The following is a 13,519-nucleotide window of genomic DNA, read 5'->3' on the forward strand; positions in this document are numbered from 1 at the left end:
AGAAATTCTGGAAATTGCAGCATTTGCAAAAGTGAATGCAAAAAATGAGCAAACTAAAGAATTTGAAAATCTTTTTTTTTGCAGTTTTTTAATACTTGAAAATTATGTTTCAGAACTTGTTAAGTATCAGGAGAAATATATGGGAATATATAAAATATATATTTGTCAGTAAAAAAAAAAAAAAAGTTTTATATATATATATATATATATATATATATATATATACACACACAGTAGTTTGTTTATTTATTTATTTATTTATTTATATTTAGGTTATTTTATTTATTTTTTATTTAAATGGCATAGAATCTATACTATTTTCAGTGCCACAGATGTTGACCTAAGTCTTAATTATTAGTATTAATAGTGGTGTCTCATAATCGTAACTTAGTGTCTGATGATCCTGCCTTAAACAGCTTCTTTTTTTTTCTTTTTTTTTAACAGAAAAAAAATGTAATAGAATTTTTTTTTTATTATTAAATCAGAACACAGGTGCTCATTTTAATCCATGATTTCAGCCCCCTTGTTTTCAAGGATGACAAATTGTGCCCGTTGGTCTGACTTGGCTCCTCCAGGTGTTCCCACGCCAGCCACTCCCTGCAGCCTGGCCTCCGCGGCCGCTTCCCCCGCGGCGGGGGCCGAGCTGAGCCGAGCGCACCCCTCGGCGGGGCCCGCCCCCGTGCTCACGGAGACCAAGTGACGCCAGGTGTCGCGGGGGACCAGCTGGGAGGCCACGGCGCTGTGAGGCGGAGCCACGCAAGGCGATGAAGGAGGGCGGAAGAGGACGAAGACGGCCGTCTAGTTTCGCCCTTTCGTCTCCTGGCTGAACTTCTTCACGCAAGTGGTCCCCCACCATCCACCACCACTAACGTGTACTCTTCCTCCTCCTCCCCCTCAGCTGGTTCCTCGCCCTGCTCCGAGGAGAGCAGAGGACTTTCATTTGTAATCATGCGGCACCACTGTATGTGGCCAGCGGCCAAATCCCCCACCCAAACCCCCCACCGGGATCGAGCCACATGACATCACTGACTCTGGCTGAGCTTGTTTGTGAGCTGCCTGGCGCTGAATGACATGAATCAATGTCAACTTCCCTCTTCAATCTCATCTCTCCGGTAATTGAATTTACCTTTTCTTTTAAACTCGGGATTGACTGTTGGCAACTGGAATGTTTTTATTCTTCTGTCTTCATTTAAAGGTGGTATGTGTGCTTTTTTCAAAAGGCCATCATTGTCAAATTGGCAGGAGAATTTCTCTAAACAAAAGAACATAATCAAGCAGATCGGTCGCCACTACCTCATGCTAATTACCACCACTTGGTTTCCCATAAGCCACTGCCTTTGTGTGCTTCATCCTGGCATCCCTATGACTAATCTCTGCTGGTGTTGCGCAAGCAAGATGACAGTATTTCATTCACGTTTGAAACGCTACACATCGCATAGCATCTTTGAGATCTTTTTCTTGTGGGCTTGTTCGTGTTGTGTTTGTGCTTCAAGAAGTGCTTTTAAGGTATGACTGTTGAAAGAGGGGAAAAATACAAATGAGTGCTTTATCTATTTTGCACAGTGAGAGTCCAGATACATTAACACCACCCACTGACGTTTATCAGACAGGAAGAAGAAATTGTGCTTTGTTATTATACTTGTGTTGCTTTTAAAAACAATTTTCTGAATGTTGTCCTTGGGTGGACTCGCAACGGTCACTGTGGAACACTCAAAAATGTGACCTCGGAAACTAATAAAAACTAAAGAAAAGCCAAGCATTTATAGAAACTAATAAAAATGAGCTAACTCACTCGAAAGATGAATTAGAACTAACTGAATTTAAAGAGGAAATCAAGTCAAAAATGTTCTTTACAGTGTTCCATGTGTCTCCACTTGTCTTAACACGGCATTCCTATTAATATTACAATTGTTGAATATGAATGAAGCAGCAGAAAAAAGAGCAATTTTTATCCACCTCAGATGGTGGCCATTTTGCAAAGTCACAGCAAGTAGCAAAATGGCTGCCACTGAGATGAATAAAAACAGGTGGATTTTGCTGCTTAATTCATTTTCCCCAGATGCAATATTAATCAGAATGAATTACTATTAAGAAGTTTTTGACTGGTTTTCTTTAAAAAAACAAACAAAATAGACACAAACATCAAAATCTTCCCAAAAACTGTTTTGACCGCAACACTCCATATTTTCTACCATTTCACTTCCCAATGACATGACTGACAGTTGTCCCAATACTTTTGTCCATTTTAAGTACATATTGGTCATGTTTGTAATGTTTTGCCCACACAGTTTTCTCAATATTCGTTTTGCCTTGGGATTGTCCAAATTTGAAAAAGCCTTGCTGCTGTTTGTTGCCGCTCTCTATCGAAGCCATGATGTCGCCGTGCGCCGTCAAGCCGCACCCAGTTTGGTCGTGCTCAGGGAAAACGGCAGCTGTACCGTGTACTGGCGACCCACCACTTTTTTTTTTAAAGTTTTCACTTTCACTCCTGAAGCATGTTTGTATAGTTTGGCCCCATTGGACCCTTATTTTGTAATAATAATGGCAGCCCACTGCAGTTGCAACCACAGTGTTACGGCACCGGAAAGATTTAGTTGTAAAAGAGAAGTCGTAATTTGTTCTTTGCAGCCGCACTAGTCTAAACGTGGCATTAATATTATGTTTGTGGAATATGAATGAAGCATTAAAAGTGTTTGTATCCATCTCAGGGGGCGGCCATTTTGCCACTTGACTGAAAATCGAAATCACAGTTCCTCAGGGCTCAGGTAACAACCAATCACGGCTCAGCTTTCGAACGTGTCATGACCAAACTCAGAAAAACAGGCGAGTCGTGATTGGTCGTTACCTGAGCAGCTGTGATGTCGTTTCAGTCGACAGCAAGTGGCAAAATGGCCGCCCCCTGAGACGGGCTTTGTTTTTATTCCACAAAATGTCGTGTTTACACTAATGGGGGAGCATAGAACATATTATTAAAGATAATTTTTTGGTTTGACTTCCCTTTTTAGCCATATTGTGCTGAGCTATACTTGGTTGTAATGGGTGTAATGCCGCATTCAAGACTACTGGGGAGTTCCAGTTTTGTTTTTTAATTCTGCATTCCATTTATTTATTTATTTTTTTATCGTTATTGCCTCAGTGGCGATAATGGCCTTTGTTTTTGCGGCAAAAGCAGAGCAGCAGCACAATGTCGGCGCACTCTCACACATATCAGATTGTCATCGGATGCTATCCCTTTATCGTGAATATGTAGCCAAAGACCAGAGTGAAGAATATGATGTGAATTCACACTCGAGGCTCGGCAGAATTAAGACGAGAAAGCGATGATACTTTGATAGATTTTGTATGATTTGATCGTTATGTCGTTTTTTGGGGATGTATTTATCTCTTCTGCCGAATGTCTAAATATGACCATCGATCCATTTTGAATGGACAACAATCCACCGCGAGATTTGTGATGGTGTAATGTTTTGTCTCCTCCTGTCGGTTGTGTTCTGGTTTTTGGATGCCGGTGACATGCTTTGTGAGCTTATAATTGCTATGGTTGTAAGTATTTATGCACATGTTATTTCAAGCCACTGCATGGGCGACTAACTGTATATTCCCTGAACCGTGAAACTGAACCGACCTTGTCCTGTGTACCCCCTTGGTTATTTTAGCGTGTCTTTAGATGCATGTTGTCTTAGTGAACCGTCGTGACAAAGTCTGTGTATTTTCTTTTTTAATTTATTTATTCAAATGTGAGTGTGTCAAAGTATAAGTTGAATCTCCAGAGTTTATTATTCTCGAAACATGAGCACCGTTTTTAGAGTTCCATGTTTTTCTCAGAGGAAACTAAATGTCATTAAGAAAAAATGTTATTTAAAAGGGCTGAATCGGATTATTCATGATGACCCTGTATGCTGTATATAATTGAGATGGTTATGCTATGCATTTTAAAAATTCAGTTGCAGTATTTTTTTGTGGGGTAGGAAAAATCCAGAAAAGTATATTATTTGGAATGTTGTACAGAAAGGATCTATATTAATTCTCAACCATTGTTGACAATTTCAACAATGCGATTGATGAATAAATTAATGAATGTGCTGAACTGTAAGCAGAGGCTTTATGATCATACTTCTCTGGGCTTCTGTGTCTTTACTTTGTAAATGTTCAAAATGGTTGTGTACATAGATTGTGAATATAAATGATCATTTTCAAGATATTCACAAATGTTTTGCTGTTCTGGCTTGAGGGAATAGATGAGCGATTGCGCGTGCGGTTCCAGGTCTTGATTGTGTTGTCTTTGGAATGTTCCGATATGGGGGAATAAAAACTAAATTCCCCTTTTACAGTTCTGACATTTGACAGTGTAGTCGAACGTTTCAGTGTTTCGGTACCACTTCAGTGTCAGAGAGCAACATTTAATGATCTCAGGCTTCTGTTTTTGCCATTTTCAAGGAAGAAATCCAAAGCTGTGACAACTTTGAAACACTGTTATGGAATTCAAGTGGCTCTCATTGACTTCATGAACTGATGTAAGTCATTCTGTAACTTTTTGCCACAGGATGGAGTTTCAGTTCTACAAACGAACGTATTTTGTAAACGTGTCATTAGTCGTGACTGCTAAGGGTCTGCTTATGTTCAATTTGATGCAATCGCATCCTTTCAATCGAAACCAATTTTCCGACTTAAATCGGTTTTCGTTACAACCATAGTTTCACTGCTATATCATGACTCATCCGTCCTTTCTAAGTGGTCTTTTTGGGGGGGGAGTTAAGTGTACTTACTTTACCATGGGTGAGAAATGTGAAAACTTTCTTGTGAATGCTAGAATTTTTTTCGCCAGATAGGATTACAATGTGTTTTAATAAGTTGGTTTGCCTCATTGGTTTAGCTAAAAATAATTTGGTCATTTTCTTCAAGAACCAAAACAAACTTAATTAGGGTTGACAGATGATTAAAATGTTTAATCATAATTAATCGCATGACTTCACTAGATAACTCACGATTAATCGCACATTTTATATCTGTTCAAAATGCATAAAATATTTTTTTCCAAAGTTTTCATACTCTTGTTAAAAGTGGGGAAAACAACGTTAAACTAATAGAAATATGGCTGCATCTTTTAGTCATTGATACAGTAATTTCAGAATGATTCATCAAATTGAGTTAAAATGAAAAATATGTACTGTACTAGGGCGGCATGGTGGTGACTGGTTAGCACGTCCGCCTCCCAGTTCTGAGGACTCGGGTTTGAGTCCAGGCTCCATCCTTCCTGGGTGGAGTTTGCATGTTCTCCCCGTGCCCGGGTGGGTCTTCTCCGGGTACTCCGGTCTCCTCCCACATTCCAAAAACATGCGTGGCAGGTTAATTGGACGCTCCAAATTGTCCCTAGGTGTGCTTGTGAGTGTGGATGGTTGTTCGTCTCTGTGTGCCCTGCGATTGGCTGGCGACCAGTCCAGGGTGTACCTTGCCTACTGCCCAAAGCCAGCTGAGAGGCTCCAGCACCCCCCGCGACCCTTGTGAGGTTATAAGCGGTCAAGAAAATGGATGGATGGATGTACTGTACTGTTAAAAAAAAAAAAAAAAAAAAAAAAAATGAGTGCGATATTGATTTGTGTTGAGGTCTTTTTTTTTTGCCATTAGATGGCATAATTGCATTTGTAAGACATTAGTGACGGCTCAGTGTATTTTTCTTTTCATGTTAAGAGCTATCTAATCTTTAACATGAATTGTAAAATACAACTTGAGCCCAGTCGCCACACATATATGCATTATTATTACATTTATTACTGCTCATTTTTACACGTTCCCCCATTGCAGGCTTTCCAAGTAAGGGGCCGTCATTAATCACACATTAAAAAAAAATTGGAACTTTAGCTCAATTAATGTGCTAATTTTGACACCCCTAGTAAAAATGTGTAACTTAACATAACCCATCTTAGGTCCGAATCAGAGCCTAGTCTATCGTTTGAAGACTGAAACTCTTAGCACGGTGCTTGTAATTGTGACCCAGTGTCTCCCCTCGCCGCCATCCGTGTTGGCCCTCGCCCATCTGGTGCGCCCCCGTCACGCTCAACGACGCCCTTGCGTCTCGTATACGGGCACCGCCTGCCGCGCTGTTGCTTCTGACTTTTGTGTGTCCATGGGGCTTGTGTATCGGATGCCTTCGACAATCATGTGCACATATCAGACTTACCATGACGACACAGGCTGGAATGTCTTTTGTTCTTTTTCTCCTGGAATAAATCCTCAATGATCACGAAAAACATCTGTTATTGTGTATTGTTTTGTTTTTTTGCATGCATCTTCACACCTACTACCTGTTTGATACCGTTCTAATTGTGCTCTTTCTTTTTTTTCGCCCACCAGCTCCGTGCGTTGGCAATAAGGCCAAGTTTACCATCACTATGCTGGATAAGAGCATATAAGGTATTTGGTGTAAAACAGATGTTGAGCAGACAAAAGACAGATGCTGCAAACTCTCAAGGCAATTGTTACCTTTATTGGCTCAAGTTGGAATTGTGGATTAGAAGCATGCGAACACACTGTTTGCAGATGGTGCACTGCTTACTATAAATTCTCGACTACGGTAATTCATTGCTGTTAAGATATTTAGATGTTACACTTCAAGAACTGTTTTTGAAAAGTTCAGTAGGAGTTCTTGCTATTTCATTTCCGTTTATGATTCATTCATTGTAAACTGATAGTTGTGGTTGACGTGGTTTTAAATAATAGTGTCAATTGAGTGACTGAATGGTAGCTCTAAAAGATAAAAAAAAATTTGTGTGTGTGAAATTTGCACCATATTTGCTGCCTATTTAATAGCTGACATTTTAAAAGTGAATTTGACTGCAAACTTACCTGTGGGAATATTTTGACATCCCGCCATATGTTTTCTCTATCTTCTCAACCTAATCCTCAATTGTTACGGTGCTTCTGATGGCTTGATATGTCTGAATGATTTACAAATGCATGTGAATCTTGCAGATTTTGTTTGCCTGCAGTTAAGATCGGGAAAAAAAAGGAAGAAGATCCCCTTTCCCTCCAGGGTGTTTGCGATGCGGAGGTGATGTATTTTCCCTGCTTCACAAATGTCCTCGGATGGAGCAGGGTTTTCAGTAAATTTTTCAGTTTACTGCATAACGCATGGTTAGTTCCACCCCAGTTTTAAGTAATAACACTCGAACCACTCGCTCTCCATCCAAGCTGAATTAGAAGGAATATTTCAGTGATGTCCTGCTGTTCTTGCCCCCTCACAAACACATTCCATTCACTTGATGAAGCAGACATGCACACCAGTCCTCTCCCCAGATACTCCGCACATTAGAACGTGTCCCCTGACCTACAATTCCCTTCACGCGTGCGGGCCGCCTAATAATGTAGGGCAGACCTATGCAATCTAATTAGCGCTGGAACTAAGCATTTTTAGGTGGTACTTGGTTTTTGGCAACCACTGTATTAGTAGAATCATTATAGAGCAGGGGTCTCTAGCCTTTTTCCCACCGCGAGCTACTGTTAGAAAGCAAAACAGCAGCTAGCTACTCATGTTTCACAACATTTATTATATAGCCAAATTTTTCTTAGTTGCCTTTACGTCAAACACAACAGTGGTCACAAATTGCATACGTGGGCATATAAAAAAAAATATATAAAAATTATGCTGAACATGCATGCTAGTTGTGCAACGGGTCACAAAAGTCACGGTGTGAATCGGATTGTTTTTGCGGACCAGCAAAGAAAAAGAAAACATAGTACTTAATTTGTAAAACGGTTTTGCCCATTAAAAAAAAAAAAAAGTCTAATATGGCGATTCACATTCCTTATTTTTCACTCATCAAAATATGAAAGAAAACGTCATATGTTGCAGCCAATGAGATTGCTGGACAAACTGACATAAGATTTTATTCTCCGTACTGTAATAAGTGACATTAGTTATAAAGGAGATCAAAAATTCTATGAGCAGAGTTGATTGGAATCATGCATGAGCATTTTGATTACCTTTAAATGCCAGCAAAATCCGTTGATTGTAAACTTCCCATAATATGACGTTATATACAATATTTGCAGAAGTGCATGTTGCAACTAGTAGCTTGATTTTTGCTCCTTCTGTCTTTAGACAATCACCAGGCTGTTTATGAGGCGATGTGGCGAAACGCAGACAGTGACACAAACCTCGTTTCCCACCCAGACTGTCAAATTGTGCCGTAAAATTAAAAGTGGCTGTGCTGCACTTGTTTACATAGAACTTCAAGTCAACTGCATTCCAAGCTGAGCCACTCACTCGTTAGTGGTTGAACTCGAGATGCACAAGGACGGCCTCGGCACTGCAACCCCATCGGACAAAGGCGAGTACAACTACTTTGATTATTTTTCAGGGAGTCTGTTTTTGTGATTTTGTCCCATCAAAGTTGGGTTCAGACCAACTTTGTGTTATAGTAATCGAGTCTTCCTACAGCAACTTATATTTTTGTTCCTTGCAATTGTATTAATCTAGTCCCATCATTTCCTAGCGTTTCTCTTGGCTGCACTGCTTCCAGGGAAACTTTTTTTTTTTTTTTTTTTGGTCCAATCAGATTCTAATCTGCCCACACTGTTTTTAAAAAAATAAAATAAAATAAAAATAAATAAAAAGTATTTTTTCCTGGCAGCTGGGGAACAGGAAAATATTGTGACAATAACAGAAAATGTCTTTCTCATAAAATGTTTTGTCCCATAATTAAAGTACAGTTTTTAACTGTAAATGTAAAAACATTGTATGTAATATAACAGTATATGACAAAAAAAAAATTATATTTCAAAATATGGCCAATAACTGTTGACAAACTAATAAAATTAATGAAATTGTACTTATTTTCACTTAAAAAAAAATAATTCACAAAGAAATTATGATACAATTACATTTTTTGTGTTTAATTCTTAGTAAATACATTTATTTTTCCAATTTTTGTTTATGGTTTTAAAGTTGAATTTGACATTTTATTCCATTAAATAATAGACAAATATTGGTGAAATTATTATGCATTTGTGAATGGATTTTAACAATCAATATATGCAAGTCGATCTCAGCTGGCTATGGGCAGTAGGCGGGGTACACCCTGGACTGGTTGCCAGCCAATCACAGGGCACACAGAGACGAACAACCATCCACGCACACAAGCACACCTCGGAACAATTCGGAGCGCCCAATTAACCTGCCATGCATGTCTTTGGAATGTGTGAGGAGACCGGAGTACCCAGAGAAGACCCACGCAGGCACAGGGAGAACATGCAAACTCCACCCAGGAAGGCCGGAGCCTGGAATTGAACACGAGTCTTCAGTACTGGGAGGCGGACGTGCTAACCAGTCATTCACCGTGCCGCCCCACCACGTTGTTTCATCTTAGAATATTTTGGTCATAAAATTAGTAATTGCCAGCCATTTTAGGGCATTTTGACATTTTCAAGACCATATAGAAGCTCTATGAGTTTTACTTTTTTGTCCTTCAAGACCGCCCAGCAGTCTCTCACGATCCACTTTGACCATCAAATTTACTTGCTCCATCAGAGTCGCATTCTCTGTTGTAGGGCCGAGCTGTCGTATCGCCCCGGCGGAGGTTCTTCCTGCGTGATGGTGTTGAGGTGATGGCCGGCTTGGCGCTCGGCCGCCTTGAGCCTCACCAGCAGGTCCTGCGCCTCCTGCTCGGCCTTGCGGGCGGCCTTGCGGGCGTTCCTCAGGGAGCGCTTCACCTTGCGGACGCGCCCCTTCAGCTGCTTGTTCCTGCGCTCGGCGGCGGCCAGGCGCTCATGCAGCTGGCGGCCTCGCTCCTCCTCGTCGAACAGCGCCGCCTGCACGGACGAGCACAGCAGCTGGAGGGGGGGGAGGTGAGCATGTCATTACTGCTCTGTATTAATTTGAAAACTAAAAAGCATTTAAAAAAAAGGAGGGGTGGGGGCACAAAGAACAGCTCCCCTATACCGAGTTGCCAAAAAGGTGGCAATGCTCCCTCAAAAAAAAAAGAAAAAAAAGCTAGACAATTTTCTTACACAATCTTTCTCATAGGGATACCAAAAACATGCACACACGTGCATGGAGCATCTGTCAAAACATCCGTGCATTACCTGCCAGCTGTTCAAGCATCATCTGTACAAACACCGTTTAAGGCAACACATGCACTGCAAAAGTACAACGTTCAATTTCAAGTGCCGTATACAAAAGAAGCAGTGACACGTCTTCTCTAAAAAAAAAAAGACGGAACATTTTAAAAGACTTGTCTTGAAATCAACGTTGATAGGATCTCCAGTATGCACTGAGGTAAGGATTTTTAATAAAGTAGCTGGAAATGCACCTACTTATTCACGCTGGCCAAATCGCCTGCAGTGTAAAGTTAATTAAACACAAAAATCCCACATTACTTTTTGGGGATCGACTACCTTTCAAGCTTCTGAAAGTCCACCTAAAATATTTATGAGAGACATAAAACATTTTTCTCGCTTTAGCACTCCCCGCAAAGTTCGTAATCAGTGCATGTTAAATGTTAATGTGCTGATTAAAGACTATTGTTGCAAACTAGCTCTGAGTTTTCCATTATTGCTTTCTACTGCAGATGAAATGATGTGCCTTAAAGGGATTGGGGAAAAATAGTGGCTTATCTTTCAGGAGGAAGATTACATGGTGTCATCGAACAAAAGCTTAATGAAGGGTTTTGAAAGTGGAGGAAGTCTCTTGTGTGTCCTTCAGGGGGTGTCTGGTTTCCCACGGGGGTGGAACGACACCCCCGCACCCGATTTTAGGTGCGCAATTATGTCTTGAAAGCTTCAAGAGTCAACAGGGGGATGAGAAAGCCTTCTGCATTTTGGAAACTGTAGAGCAAAAGGGGATGGAAATTCTAGTTCTCTAAAAAGTGCCTTCAGAAATTCACCACAAATAAGCTTCTTTTTTTTTCTTTTTTTTATTTATGTGAAGCATCTTGTCTAGCTTTTAAAGTATGAAAAGGTGTATTTTTCTTTTTCTTTCATAATAGAATAAACTGTACTTGCACATCCACTACAGTAGGTGGCAGTGGCACTCATTGTCATAGTAGAAGGTATAAGTGCAGTGAACAACGCTTAAGAGACACCATGGAAAAATATTTAACAGGGATGAAAATAAATGCGGAGAGACTAAAGAACAATGTTATTAACATTATTGTTTGTTGTAATTTCATATATTTTTCTTTACGATATGATAATGATTCAGTGTTATGCAAGGGGTGTACTTATATCAATTTTTTAGAGAAACTGGACTAAGTGCTATTATGCTGTTATGTACAAAAGCACAATATTGTGCTTTTTTTTTAGTATGAGCTCTTTTTTTTTTTTTTTTTTACAATAGTGTGACCTTTTTTTTTAAATATCGCCAACCTCCCCACAATATCGTGATAATTATCGTATCGTGAGCTTCATATCGTGATAATATCGTATCGCGATATTTGGATATCCTTACATCCCTCGTTTCTCCCCATATTACTGAAACAACCCGGCTCGTACGGACATTTAACGCCCTACCCTGCTGTCTTCCACAGTGTCCCACCCGGGGCTGAAGGAGTGGAACGGCTGGCTCCCCTGAGTGCAGTTGGAGAACTGGAAGAGGCTGGAGAAGGTGCGCCGGTTCTCTGCCGTGTCAGGGAAGATGGCATCCTGGAAGTTGACCCCGTGGGGCAGGATGTTGTAGTTCTCATCCATCCTGGTGGAGATAGGGTGAAAGAATGGGATACATTGACTTTGGGAACTTTTATTCTTATTAATCACGTCACAAATATTTTGATTTCATAGAAAACAATTCCTTAAAACTATGAGGGGCTGCTTTGAAGATTTTTTTCCTGCACTTAAACCCACACAAAACTTAATGCAAACACTATGTGACGATGGAGAATACCTGAGGAAGAAGAAATAGGAATAGTTCTCCATCACCGTATGAGACTGACAGGATAGGTAGCCCAGTCCGGTGAAATTAAGCCGGGACCCCGCCGGGACCTCCAGCATGCTCCCCCAGGCTTGATCGCACAGCAGCTCCACCTCCGCCGAGTACAGCAGCCCTTCCTCGGCACCCTCGTACCCGTAACCGAATCCGACGGGTAGCGAGTTGTACAAGCTGTCCACCCCGCCTCCCAGGGGCTCCCGGTGGATGGCCAGAACTCGCGCGTACACGATGATCTCGGCCAGTTCCGCGCGGCATCCGTCGCTCAGTGGCCGCCACTCGGACGGCAGCTGACAGCCATGCGTCCAATTGTCCCGGTGCGTAAAAACGCCAAGCAGTGCAAGGAGTATAACCGTGAAAGTCATCACGGAGCCTGGACAGATGCGCAACGTCCAAATGCAATTGCAATTAGTCACAATTTGACGATAACAAGCACCAAATGTCGCAATCTTAAATTGCTCAGCACCATAAATTGGAAAAGTTGCATTGAAAGTGCAATGAACCTGCTTTTTAGTGCAAAGGTTTGGCAGCACTATTCCAAAGTGTCCTTCTCACACGCCTTCTTCAAAAGCTCTGCAGGGAGCACCGGTGCTACATTCAAGGACTCCTGGAAAAGTAGGTTAAGTGATATACAGTACTGTGCGCTGATTGGCGCGTTCAGTGACAACTATGGAATTCCACATTTAATCAACTCACTCAACTTTTCGATGCAAGGTTCCAGATTGATTGATTATATATCCATCCATTCCATTATCTGAAGTGAATATGTTTTTTTTTAACTATACAGAATAAGCCAAAAAGTAGAAATGCATTTTAAAAATAAATAAATAAATCATTTTATTAGGCCGACTCAAAATGTTACATTACAACGTTTAGAGAACATAACGCCAAAGTAATTCTCATTTGCAACATTTTATATAAACATTTTCAAGATAGGCTCTTTTGAGTATTGGTCGTCAAAATGGCGTCAAAGGCAAATTGTTAGGGTTTCAAAGTGGATGGGTTCTGAGCCCCTCCTTTCATCCCTTTATTCCTGCTTTAATTAAATAAATGTATACGGTACTTACTTTTGGCCTACCATTGTATATTATTACTATACTAATTCCAAGACCTTCTATATTAATTAACCTTGTATTTGACTTTATGAAATGTGTTGCAGTTGCAGTTAAGGACGGACCTTGTGAGAGCAGAGCCGTAGATTGAGTATACAACACTGCCCTCTAGTGGATTTTAAACTGAATATCAACATGGATTATTATCACAAACTGAATCACTTGACAATTCCACAGCTAGTATACATACAATGAGCCCTCAGTTTACGACGGTGTTCCGTTTTAATGACAGCTACTGTCCACGGATTTATACGTCGTCTATCACTAACCGACGCTCACGCATAGAATCCATCTTTGGGTCAACATATTGAATATTTGCGCGAATAATTCATAGGGCGGCGTTATGGGTTGTCGTAAATCGAGGACCCACTGTATTGTTGACGCTGTTGGCAGCCTCTTTGTTAAGGAAATGTAGTTCCGCAAATACACGTAGCTTTTAATAGGAAATCCAATCAAAGCCCCCTTCAAAATAAAGTGTTTTGGTTTTCTC

The 13,519-nt window shown here is 40.7% G+C and overlaps 2 protein-coding genes across 8 annotated transcripts in view; one reads left to right on the forward strand and one right to left on the reverse strand.

The window, feature by feature from the left end:
* Positions 1-4,514, forward strand: part of camk1da (calcium/calmodulin-dependent protein kinase 1Da) — a 32,767-nt gene extending 28,253 nt beyond the window's left edge. The window contains exons 11-12 of one of the 2 annotated variants that reach the window (XR_013278872.1): positions 576-1,112; positions 4,438-4,514. Coding sequence is in view for 1 of the 2 variants with exons in the window: in XM_077498770.1 (XP_077354896.1) it covers positions 576-700 (125 nt within the window). In the remaining variant the exon portion in view is untranslated. Of the gene's footprint in view, positions 1-575; positions 4,202-4,437 lie in introns of those variants that run through there. The other variant, XM_077498770.1, reaches the window with a different exon arrangement.
* A 3,010-nt stretch (positions 4,515-7,524) lies between these two features.
* ccdc3a (coiled-coil domain containing 3a) lies at positions 7,525-13,451 on the reverse strand. 6 transcript variants are annotated; one of them, XM_077498782.1, is made up of 4 exons: positions 13,400-13,451; positions 11,876-12,524; positions 11,506-11,683; positions 7,525-9,828 (listed from the first exon to the last, which is right to left on the reverse strand). In XM_077498782.1, exons 2-4 carry the CDS (start codon positions 12,280-12,282, stop codon positions 9,523-9,525), a joined length of 891 nt encoding a protein of 296 aa, XP_077354908.1. In that variant the 5' UTR covers positions 12,283-12,524; positions 13,400-13,451; the 3' UTR covers positions 7,525-9,522. The 6 variants fall into 6 exon arrangements, with proteins under 6 accessions (XP_077354908.1, XP_077354907.1, XP_077354906.1 ...); XM_077498781.1 differs by having other exon boundaries at positions 13,220-13,443; XM_077498780.1 differs by having other exon boundaries at positions 11,876-12,671; positions 13,095-13,443.
* Positions 13,452-13,519: the final 68 nt, after the last annotated feature.

Source organism: Festucalex cinctus, chromosome 16 (genome assembly GCF_051991245.1).
Source record: "Festucalex cinctus isolate MCC-2025b chromosome 16, RoL_Fcin_1.0, whole genome shotgun sequence".
Taxonomy (NCBI): Eukaryota; Metazoa; Chordata; class Actinopteri; order Syngnathiformes; family Syngnathidae; genus Festucalex; species Festucalex cinctus.